At 39.6% G+C, this 18,264-nt stretch overlaps 4 protein-coding genes and 2 long non-coding RNA genes across 6 annotated transcripts; 2 read left to right on the plus strand and 4 right to left on the minus strand.

Moving 5' to 3' along the window:
• The first annotated feature begins 634 nt into the window (after positions 1-634).
• LOC145710873 (uncharacterized) lies at positions 635-1,596 on the plus strand. The gene is made up of 4 exons (XR_014135094.1): positions 635-952; positions 1,000-1,305; positions 1,368-1,459; positions 1,500-1,596. It is a non-coding gene; the product is annotated as an uncharacterized LOC145710873 (long non-coding RNA).
• Positions 1,597-1,969: 373 nt separating this feature from the next.
• Positions 1,970-3,243, minus strand: LOC145712168 (uncharacterized). Its single transcript, XM_081789855.1, has 3 exons — positions 3,018-3,243; positions 2,778-2,971; positions 1,970-2,719 (listed from the first exon to the last, which is right to left on the minus strand). Exons 1-3 carry the CDS (start codon positions 3,241-3,243, stop codon positions 1,970-1,972), a joined length of 1,170 nt encoding a protein of 389 aa, XP_081645981.1.
• Positions 3,244-3,559: 316 nt separating this feature from the next.
• Positions 3,560-8,893, plus strand: LOC145712169 (disco-interacting protein 2 homolog A-like). The gene is made up of 10 exons (XM_081789856.1): positions 3,560-3,581; positions 3,635-3,742; positions 3,785-3,954; positions 3,998-4,103; positions 4,145-4,713; positions 4,789-7,623; positions 7,662-7,853; positions 8,080-8,271; positions 8,314-8,679; positions 8,717-8,893. The coding sequence occupies exons 1-10, from the start codon at positions 3,560-3,562 to the stop codon at positions 8,891-8,893; spliced, it is 4,737 nt and encodes a 1,578-aa protein (XP_081645982.1).
• A 133-nt stretch (positions 8,894-9,026) lies between these two features.
• On the minus strand, positions 9,027-9,699 carry LOC145711414 (uncharacterized). Its single transcript, XR_014135183.1, has 3 exons — positions 9,353-9,699; positions 9,218-9,291; positions 9,027-9,178 (listed from the first exon to the last, which is right to left on the minus strand). It is a non-coding gene; the product is annotated as an uncharacterized LOC145711414 (long non-coding RNA).
• A 312-nt stretch (positions 9,700-10,011) lies between these two features.
• Positions 10,012-13,835, minus strand: LOC145708844 (uncharacterized). Its single transcript, XM_081786545.1, has 6 exons — positions 13,645-13,835; positions 13,109-13,168; positions 11,916-12,003; positions 11,613-11,872; positions 10,251-10,324; positions 10,012-10,204 (listed from the first exon to the last, which is right to left on the minus strand). The coding sequence occupies exons 4-6, from the start codon at positions 11,682-11,684 to the stop codon at positions 10,048-10,050; spliced, it is 303 nt and encodes a 100-aa protein (XP_081642671.1). The 5' UTR covers positions 11,685-11,872; positions 11,916-12,003; positions 13,109-13,168; positions 13,645-13,835; the 3' UTR covers positions 10,012-10,047.
• A 1,059-nt stretch (positions 13,836-14,894) lies between these two features.
• LOC145695963 (uncharacterized) lies at positions 14,895-18,256 on the minus strand. Its single transcript, XM_081773017.1, has 6 exons — positions 18,217-18,256; positions 17,694-17,785; positions 17,604-17,648; positions 17,295-17,348; positions 16,083-16,150; positions 14,895-15,595 (listed from the first exon to the last, which is right to left on the minus strand). Exons 2-6 carry the CDS (start codon positions 17,742-17,744, stop codon positions 15,502-15,504), a joined length of 312 nt encoding a protein of 103 aa, XP_081629143.1. The 5' UTR covers positions 17,745-17,785; positions 18,217-18,256; the 3' UTR covers positions 14,895-15,501.
• Between the last annotated feature and the right edge of the window lie 8 nt (positions 18,257-18,264).

The raw sequence follows: 18,264 nt of genomic DNA on the forward strand, positions 1-18,264 counted from the left end.
ATAAAGCATTCACAGCGGGGTACCCAGCTGGGACAACGTATTCAAGAAAATTGTCAGTTTCAAGGGGAAGCTGCGCATAAATTGAGCTGATCTTCGGTCACATGACTTGACATGTGATCCGAAATTATATTATAATGGGAGAAATTATGGCTTTGATGATAAGGCATTCTCAGCGGGGTACCCAGCTGTTACTACTTAATCAAGAAAATTATCGATAACAAAGTCAAGTCTTATGTGTCTTATGTGTCGTGCTCACATCCTTTTATATGAATAAATACATAGTGTGATATTTTTGAAAAGAGAGAAATAGTTCTTATTATTATTGGTTTATATATGCATGTATCGTGATTTTTTCTGCTGATTCGACAAATTTTTTAATGATAAGTATTATGTCATCATTAAATTTTCCATTGTTTGATATTTTTATAGCCGTTTGTTTTATTATTATTCTGTTTGTACAGATAAGAAATCTTCTTTGTTCAGCATATTTCATATTTTGAATTTCGCGCACTTTTTTTTTTCTAAACAATAATTTTTTAATTTCCAAGTACGATCCACCAACCATTCCAAATCGCTTGAATTTTTGACAGGAGGGTTATTTTGCCTGTATAAATGTATGGTCGAGGTTGCGAAATCGTAGAACACCTGTGAGCAGAGATATTGATTATTTTCCGGAATTTCTAGCTCATAATTTGTTTGTTTGTTTATTTTTCTCATTTTTTTTCGATTTTTTAGATTCCCTTATACCGATTTACTATACTAAAATTCAATTTTATTGTTATTCAAGATGGTCAAAATTATTTGATTGCGAACCCTAGTAGTTTTACGATGAAACAATTCGCCAAAAACACAGTATTCAGAGGTTGTTGACATGGGTGACTGTGCGAATCTAACGCAATTTCAAATCAACGAATATGAAGAAAGATGGGATTCAGGCGGTTGTCATGAAATGGTACAATAGCATCATAAATTTATCTGTTATTATATTATCAATTTTAGTACTTATGCAACAACTCTCAAATCGTCAGGGCATCAGTGATATTTTTCCTTTTGTTCATTTTACTGTGTAAATAAATGAGAGTCTGGTTACGAGACTGTCAATTTGACAGTGTCGAATATAAAAGCTCTAAAATCTCGTTGTTACGTTAATTCATTGTCACTCTTTTACGACTCTTTAATCGACTCGCCTTAGAGTCTAAGACGGCTTAATTGAATAAAGAAAGAAAAACTTGCAGAGATATAACTTGAAAATGGTCTGTACAAATCCAATGGCATGTCCCAAAATGTGCAAAATTTTGACAAAAGGTATTATATACGCAAATAATATATAGACTAAGAGCATAGTAAGTATAGTAAATGTGTTTTAGAGATCGAAGATCTTGGGGGATGTGGCGCATTGACGCCAGAGCAATCGAATACTTACGCAACTAAATGGAAAATTGGTGGTTGCAAGGAATTGGTATTTGAGATTGATAAATGCTTATTTTATGGTTTTTTAGAGCTTTTGTAGTGGTTCGGAAATCGTTGGTATTTCAGTTTTGTTGTGTCTTATTCTATTTTTTCTGTATAAATAAAAGTCATGAGCCCTTGTCAAAATGAGCGGATTATTCGTATATAAGACTTTTGAGTTCTCGCTGTACGGCCTGACTGTAATGACAATCTCCGAGGTATAATTCGGCTGAAGAATAACATCCATCAAGCTCGCCGAGTTATTTTCCGCATTTTTTCTTACTCCCGCGTTGAACCATTTCAAAATTCGGTAGTCGTCGCTGATCCAGGACACTTTGCATTGAATCTCGAGCTCTTTGACATCCAGATCTTGGCGAGCACATTTGGCAAATTCGACGCCTCGGACTTTCATGCAGCGATTGAGTACCATTAACGCTTCGTCTGGCATCACTTCGATAAGTTTTCGGAAAGGAGTTGTAAATGGCTTTGGCGAGATTTTCGACCGATTATTTTTCTTGATTCAAAAAGCAGAAAAAACTCGATCCTTTGATGGAATTGCCGTTCTGACCGCATTGCAAAGTACCGATTCCCAGTGATCTGTTTGAATAAGCAGCTGAACAATATCAGGCTGTTGACCATCAATTGCATAGTCTAGGCAATTTCTTCCGTTGTCGTCTCGCTGATTGATAGACTCGTACCATTTCAGGATAAATTTGACCACTGGAACTTGACCTCCTCTACAAGCGTGCATCAAAAGAGTGACTTTGTGCGCATCAGGTTTCTGAATAATCTGCTTGAATTCCGTTTCTCCCGCGTGTTTCTCGATGTATTGGACGAACCGGAACCAGAAATCTACGGCTTCGTCTTTTCTGTCTTTGACTGTCACGTTTCTCAGGAGTGCGAAAAGAAGGGTTCTCCCATTTTCCTTCAGCGTAAATTTGAAATCAAGTTCTTTGAGTCGCCAATGATAGTTTTTCAGCACATCGGTCGCAAAGTACCACATGATTCGCCAAAGAACAGCCTCCATTTGTAACGATTTATCCTGCACTTGGACATGTTTGATGATGTCTTTGAAAAGTTCCAAGTCTGTGTTGCGCCCACGAGCGTGAATGAAGAATTCTAGTGTGTTCATCATCGCAAATCGCTCATCCTTGATTTCAACTCTTCGGACAAGATTAGATTTCGCAAGCATGGTTCGGATGAGAGTCTTTACTTTGAAACTATTTTTGAAGTGTTCTTCGATCGGCCCGATTTTATTCTCGAATCGGATCTGAAAAATGATCATTAGTAATGATTCAATACAGTCTGACAAACACATGATTTTTTACCTCATGACTGTTGATAAGATAAAGAATTGGGGTCCAACCATCTTGGTCTTGAACATCAAATCCAAATTTTTCTCCGAGAGCAAGAAGAACCTCATCCAGATTGAGATTAACGATGCAGAAATGAAATAAAGTCATCGCTTGACGATTTTGAGAAGGAAGAGACACCAAATGAAGCTGTTTTATTGTTGGAATAACTTGAAAATAACTTGAATCCAAAATAAGATGGTACAAAATGCTAACCTTGTGTCATTGTTTGAATTTGAAGCCGCGTTACAACTCCGTTTTCAGTTCTCATTACTTCTTTCAGCATAAGCCAGAAAGCATACTCGTTCGGATACATTTTCTCCATCTCTTTTAGTGAAAGAACCGGCCGATAGCCAGGACGTATTCCATCGTAGACATTTTGCCTCGGTCGATTTCCAACGGAATGCGCTCCGAGATAACCAGGAGCAGAAGACCCGCTCATTTTTGGGCCTTTGAAATCTCTCTGTTCACGATTTAGGGAATTTGCTTGAATAGAAGTGATGGGTGCAGTTTCAGTTTTATAGAGTGCAAATGTTGCGCGCGAACAAATACTTTGTTGTATCCTGTTATCAGTTGTCTTAATTAAAATGATGAGGATTTTCAATTAAATTTTTATTAATCGATGAGTTTTTCAACGATTCAAATTCAGGAGATGCGCGTTCCTCGACTGAATAATTCAATCAGATAAACAACACCAAACTCTTGAAGCTGAAATGATAGAAGGTCCCGCTAGTTGGAAAAAGAGATAAATAGACAAAATGTTCAGATGGTTCAGAAAAAGTAAATCCACAGGTGATTTTCTACTAGTTGTCGTGATTTGATTGATATTATAGGGGACACAAGCTCAGAATACAGTACTTCGGCCTGCACAAGTTACTCGGCCGAACAATCTGAAGAGGAAAGTGATGAGGAAGAAGAAGACCTGGAAGAACAAGCTGAAGGTATCATAGAATCACATTCAAGTATCAATTATTTTTTTTGAGAGAGTGAAAGTGATGCTGATACAGTTGTTGAAGATGAATCAGGTGTCAGCTCTCTCGAGGAAGAAGATAGTGCCGAAGAATCTGAACTTGATTCTGTTGAAATTGTTTCAGAGAAACAGCCAGTTTATAGACAAAATACCGTTGTCAGAGCTCCTTTTTCGGCGATCCAGGTAAGAAAAAATGAGTAAAGTTTTCAACAATATAACTGCCCAGGAAGATGAAGAAGAGTCAGAAGAGGAAGAAGAAGATGAGGAGTCAACGATTCAAGACATTGAAGATCACAATCAGCTGATGCTTACTGAGGAGGAAGATTCGAGTGGTACGCGTTTGAATATTTACAAATTTTGAATTATTGATCAGAGGCTCTTGAATCCAGTGCTTTGGACGAGGAAGAAGAAATCGAAGAATCGGTTGAGATTTCGCAGAGCACAGAAGTACTTTCAGAGAGTCAGACAGAAGAAGAAAGTACAGAAATCACAGAGGAAGAGAGCGAGGAAGAAGAGTCGGAAGAAGAAGAAGAGGAGAGAGAGGAAGAAGGAACTACAGTAGAAACAGTAGGGAATAATATGACCACGACGGCAGATTTAACAGAAGATGATATCCTTTCGATCACAGAAGAAGATTCAGACATATCAGCGACTACGAAGTCCAAATCATCTAAAAAATCCAGGAAGTCCCTCAAACTCATCGAGAGAATATCCAGTAGCATGTCCTTGTCCTCAATTTCCTCCGCCGGAATGAGCAAATCTTCCTCACAAAAATCATTGAAGTCAAAATTGAAACAAAAAGTATCCGATTCCTGCCAAATCGAGCCAACAAATCCCTCTTTAAAAAGTGAGCATGTTCATCTTCAGCGAGAAACACTATTTGGACTGCCCAGAGATCACACTGGAGATGCGCTTATTGATGCAGCTACTCAAGGAGCACAGGTATTTCGAATGCCGTATTCTTCAGAATTTTTATTGCTTTTAGCTTTCTAGCTGATATTAACATCTGAAGTTTAGACAACAACAAAAGTGTCCAACCGAATTCAACAGCTTCTTCAAACACTCTCCAAGCCAAGAAAAAAGCCTCTTACTGAATTCTACACTGGTAGCGCAAACGCAACAGCACTTACCGGTGTTCCTCGCGCGACAGGTCAAGTTGGCCACATTCTTGTCGGAAAGCATCTTCCTCAGCCTGATGACGATTTTCTTGAGCTATTTCTACAGCATGTTTACGAGAGACCAAAAGAGCCAGCTTTTACTTCTTGGAATAGCAAAGGAAAACTCAAAACTTGGACCTGGTCGAAGCTCCATGCGAAAGCACTTTCAGCAGCTCACGAGCTCACTGCACGAGTAGAACTCGAAGCAGGGGATACAGTAGCGTTGATGATCCCAAATGCATCTCCGTTTTTCTTCTTGGCATCATTCATGGGATGTTTACTCGCCGAAATCACCCCAATCTCGATTGAAATGCCCATTACGAATTCAAAAGAAGGAATGACTGCGCGTTTCGGCCATCTTCTCCGTTCGGCGAATATCACCGTCGTCATAACTACCCCATTTTACGCCAAGGCGTTAAGAAAACGCGATAATATTTTGACAAATTGGCCTCATGTCGAATTTGAAAGCTTGCATCTGAAAAATGCGCCCGCGAAATTTGAGTTTACTCCGATCGATCAAAGAACTCAATCGTCTCGTTTTATGGAGTACAATGTTCAAGGTGGGCAGATTCATGCGATTGTTCGCCCTTCAAAAATGATTGTTCATACTGCCAAGCGGATACAAGATCGGCTTGGACTTGATTCCTTCGATGTTGTCAGCTGCTTGAGCGATTTCAAGCGACAATCCGGACTCATGTTCGCTGTGCTGACACCAGTGGTAGTGGGATGTCACTGTCTGATTTTCCCGTTTACAGTTTGCAAACAGAAGCCTGAGCTTTGGATTGAAACTATTGGCGCAATCTCCGCGACAGTCATTATTGGAAGCTCCAAAGAATTCGGATGGGGCTCTATGGCCAGATTGAAGGATAAATACGCTACAAAGAAGTCGCCTCTTCCAGATCTAAGCAGTGTCAAATCAACAATCGTCACTGATGGTGCTACACCACTCGCTATTACCTATGCCGTTCGAGTTGTATCGGAGATGAGCTCGATTGACCTGTCCCTGTCATCCATGAAGCCACTTGTTTGGTCCGATCTTGTTGGTGTCGTATGTCTACGAGACAGGGCAGATGATCTTGCTTCTGTCGCGCTGAATCGAGAGTTCTTGACTTTTGGCGTTGTTCGCGAATCAAAAGGCGATGGAGATCCAATTCATGCTTACTACAACGGTTCCATCGTTCCCGGACTGAGAATGGCTGTTGTTCCTGCCACAAACCATCCTTATGACATGGTCCAAAACGGCGACTCAAACAAAACCGAGACATTCAAGCCAGTTCGAATGGACGAGCTTGGCGAAATCATCATCAGCGGCTTCGGCCTTGATCATCAAACTCTACACAATTTGAATATCGTCGGCGATCGAATTTTCAAATGCAGACTCGATGTTTCCGGAAATAAAAACTACACAAAAGAAGAAAAAACTGAAACTTGGTCGCGCTATTGGGTGAGAACTGGCATTCTCGGGGCGATGGTCAGATCTGAGGATATTTGCACCCTTGGTAGGATCAAAGATCGACTCGAGATTAGTGGAAGATTTCATAACTCGCTTGATATGAGCGTCTCGATTCTCCAAGCAGCGCCGTTTCCTCATGAAAGTCGAGTGATAGTTTTCGATATTCCGGTAATGAGTCGAAGACGAATTGCAGTTGTGGCTGAGCAGCCACCAGATGTCTGTGACGATGTCGTCTACGGTTGGATGAACGATGTCATGTCTGCAATCAACTCAAAGCATCATGAATCTGTCTTTACCATCTGCACCATTCCTGCGGGCGTAATTCCTCGAAAACCAGCCGGCGGTGTTGATATCTTCGAAGTAAGACGGCGACTCTTAACCGGAAATCTACATCCACTTCATATTCTCTGCTGCCCTCACGCTGCTATTCATAATCTTCCTCGAGCAAGAGAGAAGATTCTTGGAATGGGGCCGAATTCGATTATGCAAGGCTTTGTTGTAGCAGGATCGCAGCCAGCAGAAATCACTACTGATCCGATTCCCGAGGAAATTTTCATGTTCGAGAAGCCTATTCATCAGCTTCTTTTGGAAATCGCCGAGTTACCATCAGTAAAAGAAAACGTTATTATGCTCAACAATCCTCAAGACGTTGGAGGACAACCATCTCGACTGACATTTGCTCAACTTTCTCTCGAAGCGAGAAAATTCGCTGGGAGACTTTTGGCTGCTGGAATCAAGGCAGAAGATCGAGTGATAGTTTGTCTCAAGTCTACGATGTTTCCCATTGGCATGTATGCTTGCTTGCTTGTTGGCTGCGTTCCGATTCCGATAAGGCCGCCTTCTGAAAATTCAATTTCTACTGTAGCCCTTGTTTGCAGAGAATCAAAAGCGAAAATTGCCATCACCTCTACTTCTATGGTGCGTTTTCTAAGGAAGTCACTCCATATTCAAGTTTTTCCAATCGACGATGTCGACGAAAGCACCGAAAGCATCGCTCCCATCGAAACTTTCGCTCAATTTTTCAAGGGCCCTGAAAATCTGTGCTATGCAGATTATACTGTTTCCGCTTCTGGATACTTGTATGGAAGGCCAGTGACTTTTAAAGAAATTGCATTTCAATGCGCTCAATTGAAAGCGCAGCTGGATCTTCAGTCTTTAGCTACGGTTCTGTGTGTTTTAGAACCTTACAATGGATTGGGGCTAATTTTATCCGTGTTTCTGCCTGTTTATTGTGGAGTAGAGGTATCTCTACGAATTTGATGTCGTTTCATTTTTCCTAGGTTTTTCATATTCTACCATCTTGGTCAGAATGGCGAGTTGATGCTCTCATGGCACTGATGACAAAGCATGAATACATATTTCTACAATCTACTGTCGCAGAAAGTATCATCGAGAGCAATAGTTGCCAGGATGCAAGAAAAGCATTCGACATGCGTGCTGTGCAGCAGCTATCGATTGTCCACCAGTCGAAGGCAGATTTTGGGCTGATAGATGGAGTAAGAGAGACACTGTCGCGATATGATCTCAGGAATGGTTTAATCAAAATCATAGATGAGAATTAAATTTGCAGATCTTTTAAACCATCTTTGAGCGGAATAAAAGTAGCTCCGATTCATGTTTCCAACTTGACGCCAATTCTAGCACTGCCAATGCCAACGGTAGAATTTAAAATCTTCATGCGAAACTGAAGTTTTTTAGAAACCACAATTGACTATTCGCTATTTGGATAAGAAAGAACTCCGCAATGATAGAATTCAATTTACCGCAAAGGGTGCTCCATTTTCGACGGCGATTTTATGTGCTGGTCCTGTTGCTCCTGAAAGTAAAGCTATCATTGTGAATATATCAACTGGTGGCCAAGCAGGAATGAATCAAATCGGCGAGCTTTGGGTCAGTAAACGATCTATTCTCATTTTTTAATATTTTCTCAAGATCTCCAAAAACAATCGCACAAGAAATTACGAAACAGTGGTTGGGGCCGGGGCCAATTTTATAGCTGAAAATGAAAGTCTTCATGCAACGGTTAAAACTGGCTGTTCAAAAACGCTTTTCATCCGGACCGGCCTGCTTGGTTTCATCATGTCCCCTCAAGGACCCGATTTACCTCCAGAACTCTTCATAACTGGTAGAATTGCTGATCAAATTGTCATAAGAGGGATGAGTTTCGCGCCAGAAGATATCGAAAACTGCGTCAAAAGAGCGCATAGAGCCATAAGTTCTTGCGCAGCATTTTCTATTGCTGGTTTATTGGCTGTTGCAATCGAGCTTCCAGGGCCAGAAGGGATAGCTCTTGATTTGGTAAGAAGGCGAAAGATGCAAGAATAATTTATTTCAGTCCCTGCTTGTTACAATGCGACTACTCAATGAGCTCGAGATTCCGCTTGGAATTTTTGTCGTTTTGGATCCAGGAACTATCCCTACAGACTCAGCAGGGGGAAAACAAAGAAAACTACTTTGCGATCTTTTTGTCGAGAATGCTCTCGACCCTATATTTGTTGCTTACAATATGTGATTAATAAAATTCATTCATTTTTTTGCATTAGTATACAGAATCGGTTTTTATTTACCGTTTATTTTAGTATATGAAATCATTCGATATGCAGTATCGATTATTTATCGGATTATAAAGCTGTTTATTGAGAAAAAGAACAGAAAATAAAGAATGTTAACTAATCACATTCAATAAGGCTGCGTAATGACTGGAGACTGAGTGGGAACGATGATGGTGGTGGGGTGAGTTTGTCGCTCGTGCTGAACCATGGCGCAGACGGTGCAGCAGATTACTGCGAGAAGATCCCTAAAAATACTTAGGCAATATAAATTTCTTCTTTCTTACATCAAAGTATCTCTTTGTAGTCCATATTTGCTTTGAATTTCTTTTCGTTGTTCGTAGACGAGCGAAACCGCGATCTTAAAACAGTTGTAGCAAAGTAACTTACCAGAATCACAGTTAACAACAAAATTTACTAACGTATCCTCCAATGCATGTTACACATTGAATATAGTAGGCGAGATGCGGAACTGACGAGCAAAGAAGCTCTGGAAGCCACGACGACCAAATTCCATTCCAGGTTCCTAAGATTTCGCCCAAGCAGAATAACGCGGTACGTGAGCCAGCTTTGGACCTGTCGAGTGAAGTTTGAGTCGAATGAAAAGTCAAGCAGGGGACGAAAATGGTCTTGATACAGAGTCCAAGATCACAATAAAAAAGCGGCGATGAAAATTGAGTGCTCTGGATAATTGTCGGCTTTTCGATGTTCAGATTTTATAGCTTTCCATATTTTTAAAGCTTCAAGAAACATTCCTGGGAAGGTGCCATCCCACTTGGCTGAGAAATTACAGGTTCAGTGGTTTCACTCATCGCATAAATTTTCAAAATATATTATAATTATTATATATATATTATTATATATATATATATTATATATATATATATTAATAATATATATATTATAATATAATTATCACAATTCCAAGAAAAAATCAAATCAGCAAATGGTATTCTAGAGACTTTTTCATTTAAATTTCGATTTCCCGCACAAATTAAGTAAAGCGTAGCTTGATAGTTTTTTTTTGATAATTGTAAACAAATAAAGAATTTATTATTAAAATAAAGATAACATACAATAATATTTTTTCGAGCTCTTTCGGTGAGTTCTCCAAGATTCAGTTCATTTGTGGAGAGGCTTGGTCAATCTGTTGTAAAGGAATCGGCTGAGTGACTACAGCCGACTGATTTGGAACAATGATGAATCGAGGATGAGTCTGAAGTTCGTGCTGGACCATAACGCAGATTTGACAGAACCAGATGGCAAGAAAATCGCTGGAAACCATCAAGTTGAACGTTTCTAATTGATGACAAAACTTACATCAAAGAATCGCTGCGAATCCCATATTTATTTTGTATTTGCTTTCGTTGTTGGTAGATCAAGACTTTTTCGATCTTAAAAATGTTTGAATGCAACGTTGAATGCAATGGTACTAACAAGCATATCAACTGTTCCTACACATTGCAGAATCGGTGCAAAAATGATAGATTTTGTGATGATTGTGCCAGCAAAAATCGCAATCATACTGATTTCTGCACAGGAGTAGAATGCTGTCAATGGCCTCGCTTTTGACTCGTCCAAAACTTCTTGGGTTGAGTAAAAAGTCAGGAATGAGCAAAAATATGTTTTGATGCAAAGTCCAACATCGCAGTGGAAAAGTGAGTGACTGAAATCAGGCCTTTGGATCAATATCGGCTTTTGGCTCTCAAAAGGTGCAAATTTTTAATTTTCAAACTTCGAAAAGTAAAAATTAAGAACTGACCCTGGGTAATTACAGGTGCCATCGCACTAGGCTCTGACACAATGGGCTCGTTGTGTTCACTCATCTCCGAAGCTCAGAAAATTCAACTAATGGCAAGTCGAAAATGCCTTCTCTAAACCAAAATTCACGGATGATTCTAGAGATAGGCTAAAGAAGATTTTTTTGCGAAATTAGCATTGAGAGCGAAGCTTGCCTGGCAGCAGCATTTCGAGTACGGCTGATTCCATGTAAAAGCGCGATCCATGTAAAAACTAAAGCATGTAAAAATCGATTCCATGTAAAAACATTCTTTTACATGGATTGCATCTTTACATGGTTTCAACCGGACAAAAAAAGCTGAATTCATGTAAAAGTAATTTTTCTGAAAAAATAAATGAAACCATGTAAAATTTGTGAAAAAGATGGAATTCATGTAAATTTATTTTTTTCAGCGGATCATCTGACTCAACCCTCAAGTTATTCGAAGTTTCGACAAGAAAGGTATGTTTCTTATGTCTTTTCTGTAACTTTTACTTCTTATTTAGTTATAAGAAGATCTTCCTGGTCCTTCAGAAGCCTCAAAGAAATTCGACTGGTTAGAAATCAAGCTACGCAATTATTAAGACAAATTCTCTTTCGTTTTTTCTGTATCTATGATCAAAATCCTTTGCTTTGTTCTTAATAAAATGTAAAAATTAACAAAAGACAATTCTTAAATTGAAGCGGAGAGTGTGGGTTACGATCCCACTAGACCGCTTTAACAAAGCTAAAGAAGTCTAATCCAAGACGCTCTCGAGTCATAACGCTTCTTCATAAAAGAAGTTGAATCAATTGTTAATTAGATTTGCAGGGAATTTTAAACAACTTTGATCATTGACCCAAAAAAACTAGAAATCATCTCTGAAATTATGGCTTCTTTTGAAAAAGAATCAGACTAGTACCTGTCGTCGTTGATTTTCAATAGTGTCTCGATGCTTGTCGAATGTCTTTTCAAGCTCTTCAAGCTGTTTCATCTTGAGCTACATTTTCTTCACTTGGAAATCAACAAGGACTGCAACCAGATATCTGATTTTTCTTTCTTCTTGTGATGCAAGATGTTTTGCTTTTACAGCGGCAGAAGAAAGAGCTTCTGCGGTGGCCTTTTCGAGTTCCTCGTCGGTCATGTCTGGGTTTTCTTTCTTGGTCGGAGAAGAGCCTTTGCCTGAAACTTGATTAAAACGATCAGTTACCGCAGCGATGAGCACATTTTGGTTTCCTTTATTGTCCCTGTTCGTAATCGGCTTGTCTTCCTTGATTTTCTTCTTTGTAAAACGTCGTTGAGTTGATCTGGACCTAAATGCATAAATTATGATAAGTACTTCACAGCTTCTAGAATCGGGAGGTTGAAGTTTTGATTTTACGGTTATAACTCACTCCTAAGTTACTGGAGTCTAAAGAGATGACGAAAACTCCGGGCGAGAAGAACAAAAAGGTTGTTGAGAAAGCGAAAAAACGTGCGAAGAGAAAGCGCGATGATTTGGAAAAGATCTTTCCAGTATCTGAGCCCTTGAGCCCGCTCGAAATCGATGACATGAAGGATATGTCATCATATTCTAATCCGGAGGAAAAGTTCAATTAACTGACATTATCTGATAATTATTTTTCAATTTTTGTCAATTTGATTAAACTTTGAAAGCTTGTTGGCATCCAGCCTCATTCAAACTTTGGCAACATCTCATTTTACGTTCTCATACTCGGAGGCATTTTCCGGTTCTATCCGAGGAACCCGACAGACAAGGGGTCAAAGAATATGAACAGAATTTTTTTTTTCAGAAGATGTTGTCATCAGACCCTCAACGAACCCTTTAATTGAAGCTAAGAATCTAAGCTACAAGAAAAGATGAATTAAAAGCCTACTTTTAAGATTTTCATTGATTATTTTGATAGAAAACCAATCAGTACCCGAAAAATAGCCATTTTTATCGAATATTCGCTCTAAAATTTTTTCGCCTGACTTTAAGGGTATGGTTACAGTAGTTTTTTACGGTGAAAACGTCAAGATAGCTACAGGTTACCCAAACTCTACCTAGGTACCCTTAAGACCCCTGTACAGACTTCAAGCGGTTTAAAACCCGCCCGGGAACGCGTCATTACGATGAGGATCATCTGTACCGATGGCGATTGAATTGCAAGTGCCATCGAGGGGTTGCTGAGAAAAAAAAGGACAAGGAGAAAGGATGTGAAGATGAAAATTCTGCGGAAAAGTTTCCTATTTGCTCATGTTCGATACAAATGTACGGGTACTGTTTGGATCCCTACAACGAAGATTACTACGACCTTGATAACTGGAAACTCTTGCCGATCAAGAAGCCGCATATAAATGAAAATTACTGTCAAGTGAAGTATACTGATATGTGGAACAAGTGGATAGGCACGAGATTATAAATAACAAATTTACCTGATGATCTTGAGGAGAAACCAGTTGACGGTAGTGGTTAATTTGATCTTCTATCGCGCTCTAAAAATTTTCATGAGACAATTCTTAATTTTGATTCTTCAAGTAAAAATTAAAACCGTGTTATATGAGTTTGCGGGGATGTGTTTTTTATACTGTCCTGTTTCCTGTTTTGCAGATGGTCTCAAAAAGAAATTCCTCTTCCTGTATATGACTATTAGTTATAAAAATTATTTAAATCTCTTAAAAAGCCACGCGGATGGCAGATAACGTGACGGGCTCGACGCGGCTCAACATGAAACAATTTAAAGCTGTCATTGGAAAGAATTTTTCAACTGAAATGGATGCTGATCTTTTTAACGAAAAACGCACGACTAGAATACGACAAAACGCACAGTATCACCTTCATAAATCGATCGTTACCGATGATGAGAGCGTTGTTTGCCAAGCCTACAGAATGCAAAATTTGAGAGTTTGGTGGTGCGACCCCGTAATGGAAAAATATAGTGGCTCAGTTATGGTTCAGAAAATTGATCTACCTGTTGAAAAGTACTGTTAGTGGATAACGTTGAGCTTATGAATGTAGTCCAATCCAGAGTTGGTTAAAAAGTATACTTCATATGAGCTTCAGTGATGAAGGAATTCCGAGCCATTTCGTACTTCAATGCGCTTCAAGAATGAAGGGCGCTCTGCAGAATTTTGTAGCGCAGGGGGAAGTGCACTTTTTCCAGCTCTGGTCCAACCCCTAAAATATATTTCTCTGAACTTATAAAAGACAATTTTTATAGGCGCAACACTGTATTTACAACTGAGTACTATTATCGACAATTGTCGCGTGCAACAACGATTTATATCGGTACCAAATAATCCCTATTGCACTCTGTAGCTTCTATATTAAGATGGCATTTTTTCGATAGCGAATAAATGTGGCGATGTCATGCAGTTGATAGTAATATCAGAAGCCGTCAAGCATGGAGAAAATATTTTCAGAGGATTTGGCGTACCGCGTTATTATATTTTGGTTCCGAGTAAATCAAGCGATTGCTACGAACAAATTTGGCGAGAGCTAAAGAAGAACACAAATGGAATGCCAAACTTACAGTGCATAGTTACGTAAGTACCTTTGAGATCGTTGGAGAATGAAAGGAAGCGGACAGAATTGCGGTCGTGTGCTGGGCGAGAAGGTAGTCGGTAGTTGAACTTTCGCGTGAATCTATTCCCTTCGCAGGAGATCTGCTTCCAGAACTAGCTGCAGATAAAATGCTGGTATGATGTTATCAACGCGTGGCTTCGCCATGTCACCTGAAATTCATCCTAAATTTCAAGTGAAAGTGTCTCTCGATTCGCTGAAATTTTCATAGAAATTGAAGGTTCTCTTCCATGATTTCAGAAATTGAAGAGCTTTCTGGTCTCGGCAGCCTGGATAGAAAACCTGGGTCAGGGACCCTGACTCAGGGTCTCAGATAATTTTAAATGAAAAGCCGCATAGCGGCTTTTTTAAGAAACGAAGCCGCATCGCGGCTTCGCCAAAATGGAATAATAGGTTGAAAATGAATAACCGCTAAAATAAGTTTTTTTGCAAAGCCGCTTTGCGGGTTCGTTTTAAAAAAAGCCGCTACTTAAGATCTTTCGGACCCTGGCTCAGGATTTCTACACAGGTTGCGAAGCGCAGTTCTACCTTTGTCGAAAAGAAACGGGTGCCAGGGACAAGATGGTTTCTGCCAGGCGGCGACCAAGTTGTCTAAAACGAAATAAGGGAGAACGAAGGGACCTGAAAAGCTACCGAGGATTTTGTAGATGACGCTGTTGCGAAAGAGCACATCGGGAAAGAGGACGGCCATGCGCTGTCTGTACTTCCAGAGCTCCCACTTGACGATCGCTTAGGATCGTCGCCGTCAGCTCCAGCCCGATCGGCGTGAACGTTTGAAGAAAGAATTCCCCAATGTAACCCATCACAAATGTGGCTTTCATCAGTACCAGTCGTTTCGACGCGCAATCGGAAGATACGGCCTGCTCAGGACGTATGATCATCGATTTGACGACGATGAAGAAGCTGGCATGAAATCAAGGAAGAAAAAATCGAAAAAGTCGAAAAAATCAGATACTGGTGGAGTGTGTTCTGAGCTTAAAAAGCTCCTCTACGCAGCGCAATATTTTCCCTTGGGAACTGAGCGTATCAGAGTCGCCTATATCGACCTAATTCAGCAGCAGATTGATGGATTGAAACTCAAGGGTCAAGCTGCTGATTGGGATTCCTTCATGCGCTACTTGTTGCAAACATATTTCGCCACTGATGCTACATTCCCACCAGATTCATGGGCAGATATTTCAGCGCGGAGAATACGAAATGGCGCAGGAATGTTTAGATAAGCTCATTTGAGAACAAATTTGAAATCTTACCTTTGTAACGTTTTGTTTCCAGCTTTTTGTTGTCGCGCGCTGATGCGTTTTTCATACTTGTGATAGACCAATTCGATGAAGCTATCGCACCTAAAGCAGAAATCAATTCGATTGTCAGTTAATATAATTGTATGTTGAGTAATATAAGCCCTTATTCTTGCATATAAACTAGAAAAGTTGATCAAACGAATAATATTTCCGAATCCGGAAATGCGAGCTTGCTACGGGGCGTCGAGCGAAGGCCTGATTTCGGTGGGCTTTGCAGTATCATTTACAACCATGGCAAACAAGCTCTATCCGATGAAATGGACTACGTGAATCATGGAAAATTGCCGCTCATGACATTGAAACGAACTGGGTTGAAGTGGCTGGTTCAAGTTGAAGCTGTCCGTGAATTCGATAAAGGAACCGATAGGCGTTCCATAACTGACCCGATAAATATTTGCGACAATGAATTAAAGAAGAAAATTGTTAAATGCGCATCAAAACTGTATGGCGCCGCGAATCGAGTAAAATCAATTCTCATGGAAAAAGACAAGCTCGACGCTTTTATTGCCAACCTTGACCGGGTAATTACCTTGAAAATAGAAGAATCGTTTCCTTTGAAATTTCATCTGCAAATCCAGTTGCTCGTTGACGTTGTAACTAAAAGAAATTTTAGTCCGATAAAGTGGTTATGTCCTTTTTGGATTCTTTGGATCTGGATCTTGATGGACGAGCCCCTGAACCCATGCCAAAAAAAATTGTTGAAATCAAGGAAGAAAATATCGAAAACGCTGAATCGGAGAAGAAAGAAGACGATTTCGGTGAGAAAGTCGACTACGATGCAGGGGAAAGCGGATCAAAAATGGATAAAAAACTAATTGATTTGGAGGAAGCCGCTGATCCTGTCATCATCGTTGACGATGTTCAAGAAGAACGATTTGTGCATCTCGACGAAGCTTATTTTAATAACGAAGACATCCAAGAGCTAAAAAAAGGAGAAACTTTCAAATTGCCGTTGAATGCAGATGACTGTCGATCGATGCTTATTGAACTGTCAACGCTTCATGAAGAACAATTACTGATTACCTATGATCGCGAAGAAATCAGACGTAAACATCTGAATGGTTTAATTGAAGGAAAAATTAAAAACTATTTGGCATATTTAGATTCCTCGAGTTCTGAGGATCATTTTGATATATATCAGTACTCCTATAAATTTTAATTCAAAAAAAAGAGGATGGGCTAGTGGACAGCCATAACATCGATTTGTTCTTTGGCTTGCTCGAAAGATATGCCAAGCAGAATAACGTTGAAGTCAAGTTTTACAACCATCTTTTCTGGTCAATTGCTATCAAGGAGATGGATTTACAGCATTTTCATCCAATCGATTTGCCAAAAAAAGCAGTTTTTCCGATGTTCGTTGATACAAAATGTAAAACAGGTCATTGGATGTTAGGAGCGGAACTCAAAAAAATTTGTTAGAAAACTCTCTCATAATGATGCTTACTTCAAGTTTCTAAAAACTAAAAATGATTTCCATGAAAGCATGTATCACAAAAGATGAAAAATGCATCGACTTTTTCTGCTCAACGAATTCAAGGAGACCCTCTATCCCGCAATTTTTCTATGGTTGGCTCGAAAAGGGTGGAATGGTCCAATCTGAATGGAAGCATAGATACAACAAAGTTGACGCACAAAAACCGAATTGTTGCGGGGTTAATGTTTCATTTTTGGGAGTCATTGTTGGTCTTTTGGGCAGGGAACACTGTTTAAACAAGGAAGAGATTTAAATGTTTTCATTTACCTGGTTTATTTTTGAAGAACCGTTGAATTTGATTCGATAGACGACCATGAAAAGCTAAAAAATAATTAATCTCTGATAAGCTCAATTATTCAGCAATCACTTTGCGAGGAAATCTTGTGGCCTGCATATTGAAAAAGAATCTTCAAATTTTCAGTTAAATCTTGTGCACTCTTCAGATTCACTTTTATCAACTCAGCGCTAGTTCCTGGCGCTTCACTTTTTATTCTTTTTATTTTAATCTTGAAGCCGCAAGCAGCTTTTCGATTTTCAAAAATTTTTGACAAATAAATTTTGATTTACTTGACTTACAAATTGACTAGAACTGGTAGATGATTGTAACGGCAAGAAGAATACCTTGATTGCTTGTGAATGAGAATTCTTGTGTTGTTGATATCTTACCGGTTCCGGATCCAATAGCACCAAGACCATCGGCCATGACTGAGAGAGCATCAATGCACATTTCTCCGAACCAAGCGGCAGTGGGGATGTATCTGAAAGCAGTAGTTAGAGGTTAATTCCTGTGGGAGGGACTCATTTAGAAGTATTATCGGTACCGCCGAATCATTTTAGGCCTTTGAAAGCTGCTCGCTCTCAAGTGAGCCGCTCAGAGCCGTTACAAAATTACCGGGGCAAACTTACTATTGCTCTAGCGCATAGGGGTTACATTGACGTAGCCCAAGACATCTTTATACGGATCGATGGAGAATCTCAAGCTCTATGCCTGTATCATCTCAGATTTTCGAGATCTCAAAAATTTTCGGATTTATGGCGATTTTTCATTTTTCAAAGGGCTACGTGTCCCTAATTCAGCCAATCACATTTGCCCCGGTAAATTTGTAACGTCTCTCATGAGTCGCGAAATTATTTAACTCTGAATGGAGCTCAAAATCCTCGTTGATTTCAGCTCGCTTTGTCTTTTTACCTTGGAAGTAGATGACGATGAGGAAAACAAGGACGGTAGCAAGGAGAT

This window comes from Oikopleura dioica, chromosome 1, assembly GCF_907165135.1.
Source record: "Oikopleura dioica chromosome 1, OKI2018_I68_1.0, whole genome shotgun sequence".
NCBI lineage: Eukaryota > Metazoa > Chordata > Appendicularia > Copelata > Oikopleuridae > Oikopleura > Oikopleura dioica.

Excerpts from the sequence above, each read along its gene's own strand:
- LOC145712168 (XM_081789855.1), bottom strand. The coding sequence starts at position 3,243 with ATGAGCGGGTCTTCTGCTCCTGGTTATCTCGGAGCGCATTCCGTTGGA. Across the intron at positions 2,972-3,017 it reads AATTCAAACAATGACACAAG|TTATTCCAACAATAAAACAG; the intron begins GTTAGCATTTTG and ends GTTATTTTCAAG. Across the intron at positions 2,720-2,777 it reads ATCTTATCAACAGTCATGAG|ATCCGATTCGAGAATAAAAT; the intron begins GTAAAAAATCAT and ends ATCATTTTTCAG.
- LOC145712169 (XM_081789856.1), top strand. The coding sequence starts at position 3,560 with ATGTTCAGATGGTTCAGAAAAA. Across the intron at positions 3,582-3,634 it reads GTTCAGATGGTTCAGAAAAA|GGGACACAAGCTCAGAATAC; the intron begins GTAAATCCACAG and ends TTGATATTATAG. Across the intron at positions 4,104-4,144 it reads TGAGGAGGAAGATTCGAGTG|AGGCTCTTGAATCCAGTGCT; the intron begins GTACGCGTTTGA and ends ATTATTGATCAG.
- LOC145708844 (XM_081786545.1), bottom strand. The coding sequence starts at position 11,684 with ATGAAACAGCTTGAAGAGCTTGAAAAGACATTCGACAAGCATCGAGAC. Across the intron at positions 10,325-11,612 it reads TTGAAAATCAACGACGACAG|ATCGAAAAAGTCTTGATCTA; the intron begins GTACTAGTCTGA and ends AACATTTTTAAG. Across the intron at positions 10,205-10,250 it reads ATTCGCAGCGATTCTTTGAT|CGATTTTCTTGCCATCTGGT; the intron begins GTAAGTTTTGTC and ends GATGGTTTCCAG.
- LOC145695963 (XM_081773017.1), bottom strand. The coding sequence starts at position 17,744 with ATGCTCTCTCAGTCATGGCCGATGGTCTTGGTGCTATTGGATCCGGAA. Across the intron at positions 17,349-17,603 it reads CTACCAGTTCTAGTCAATTT|CTTTTCATGGTCGTCTATCG; the intron begins GTAAGTCAAGTA and ends ATTATTTTTTAG. Across the intron at positions 15,596-16,082 it reads ACGATTCTTCTATTTTCAAG|GTGCGATAGCTTCATCGAAT; the intron begins GTAATTACCCGG and ends TTTCTGCTTTAG.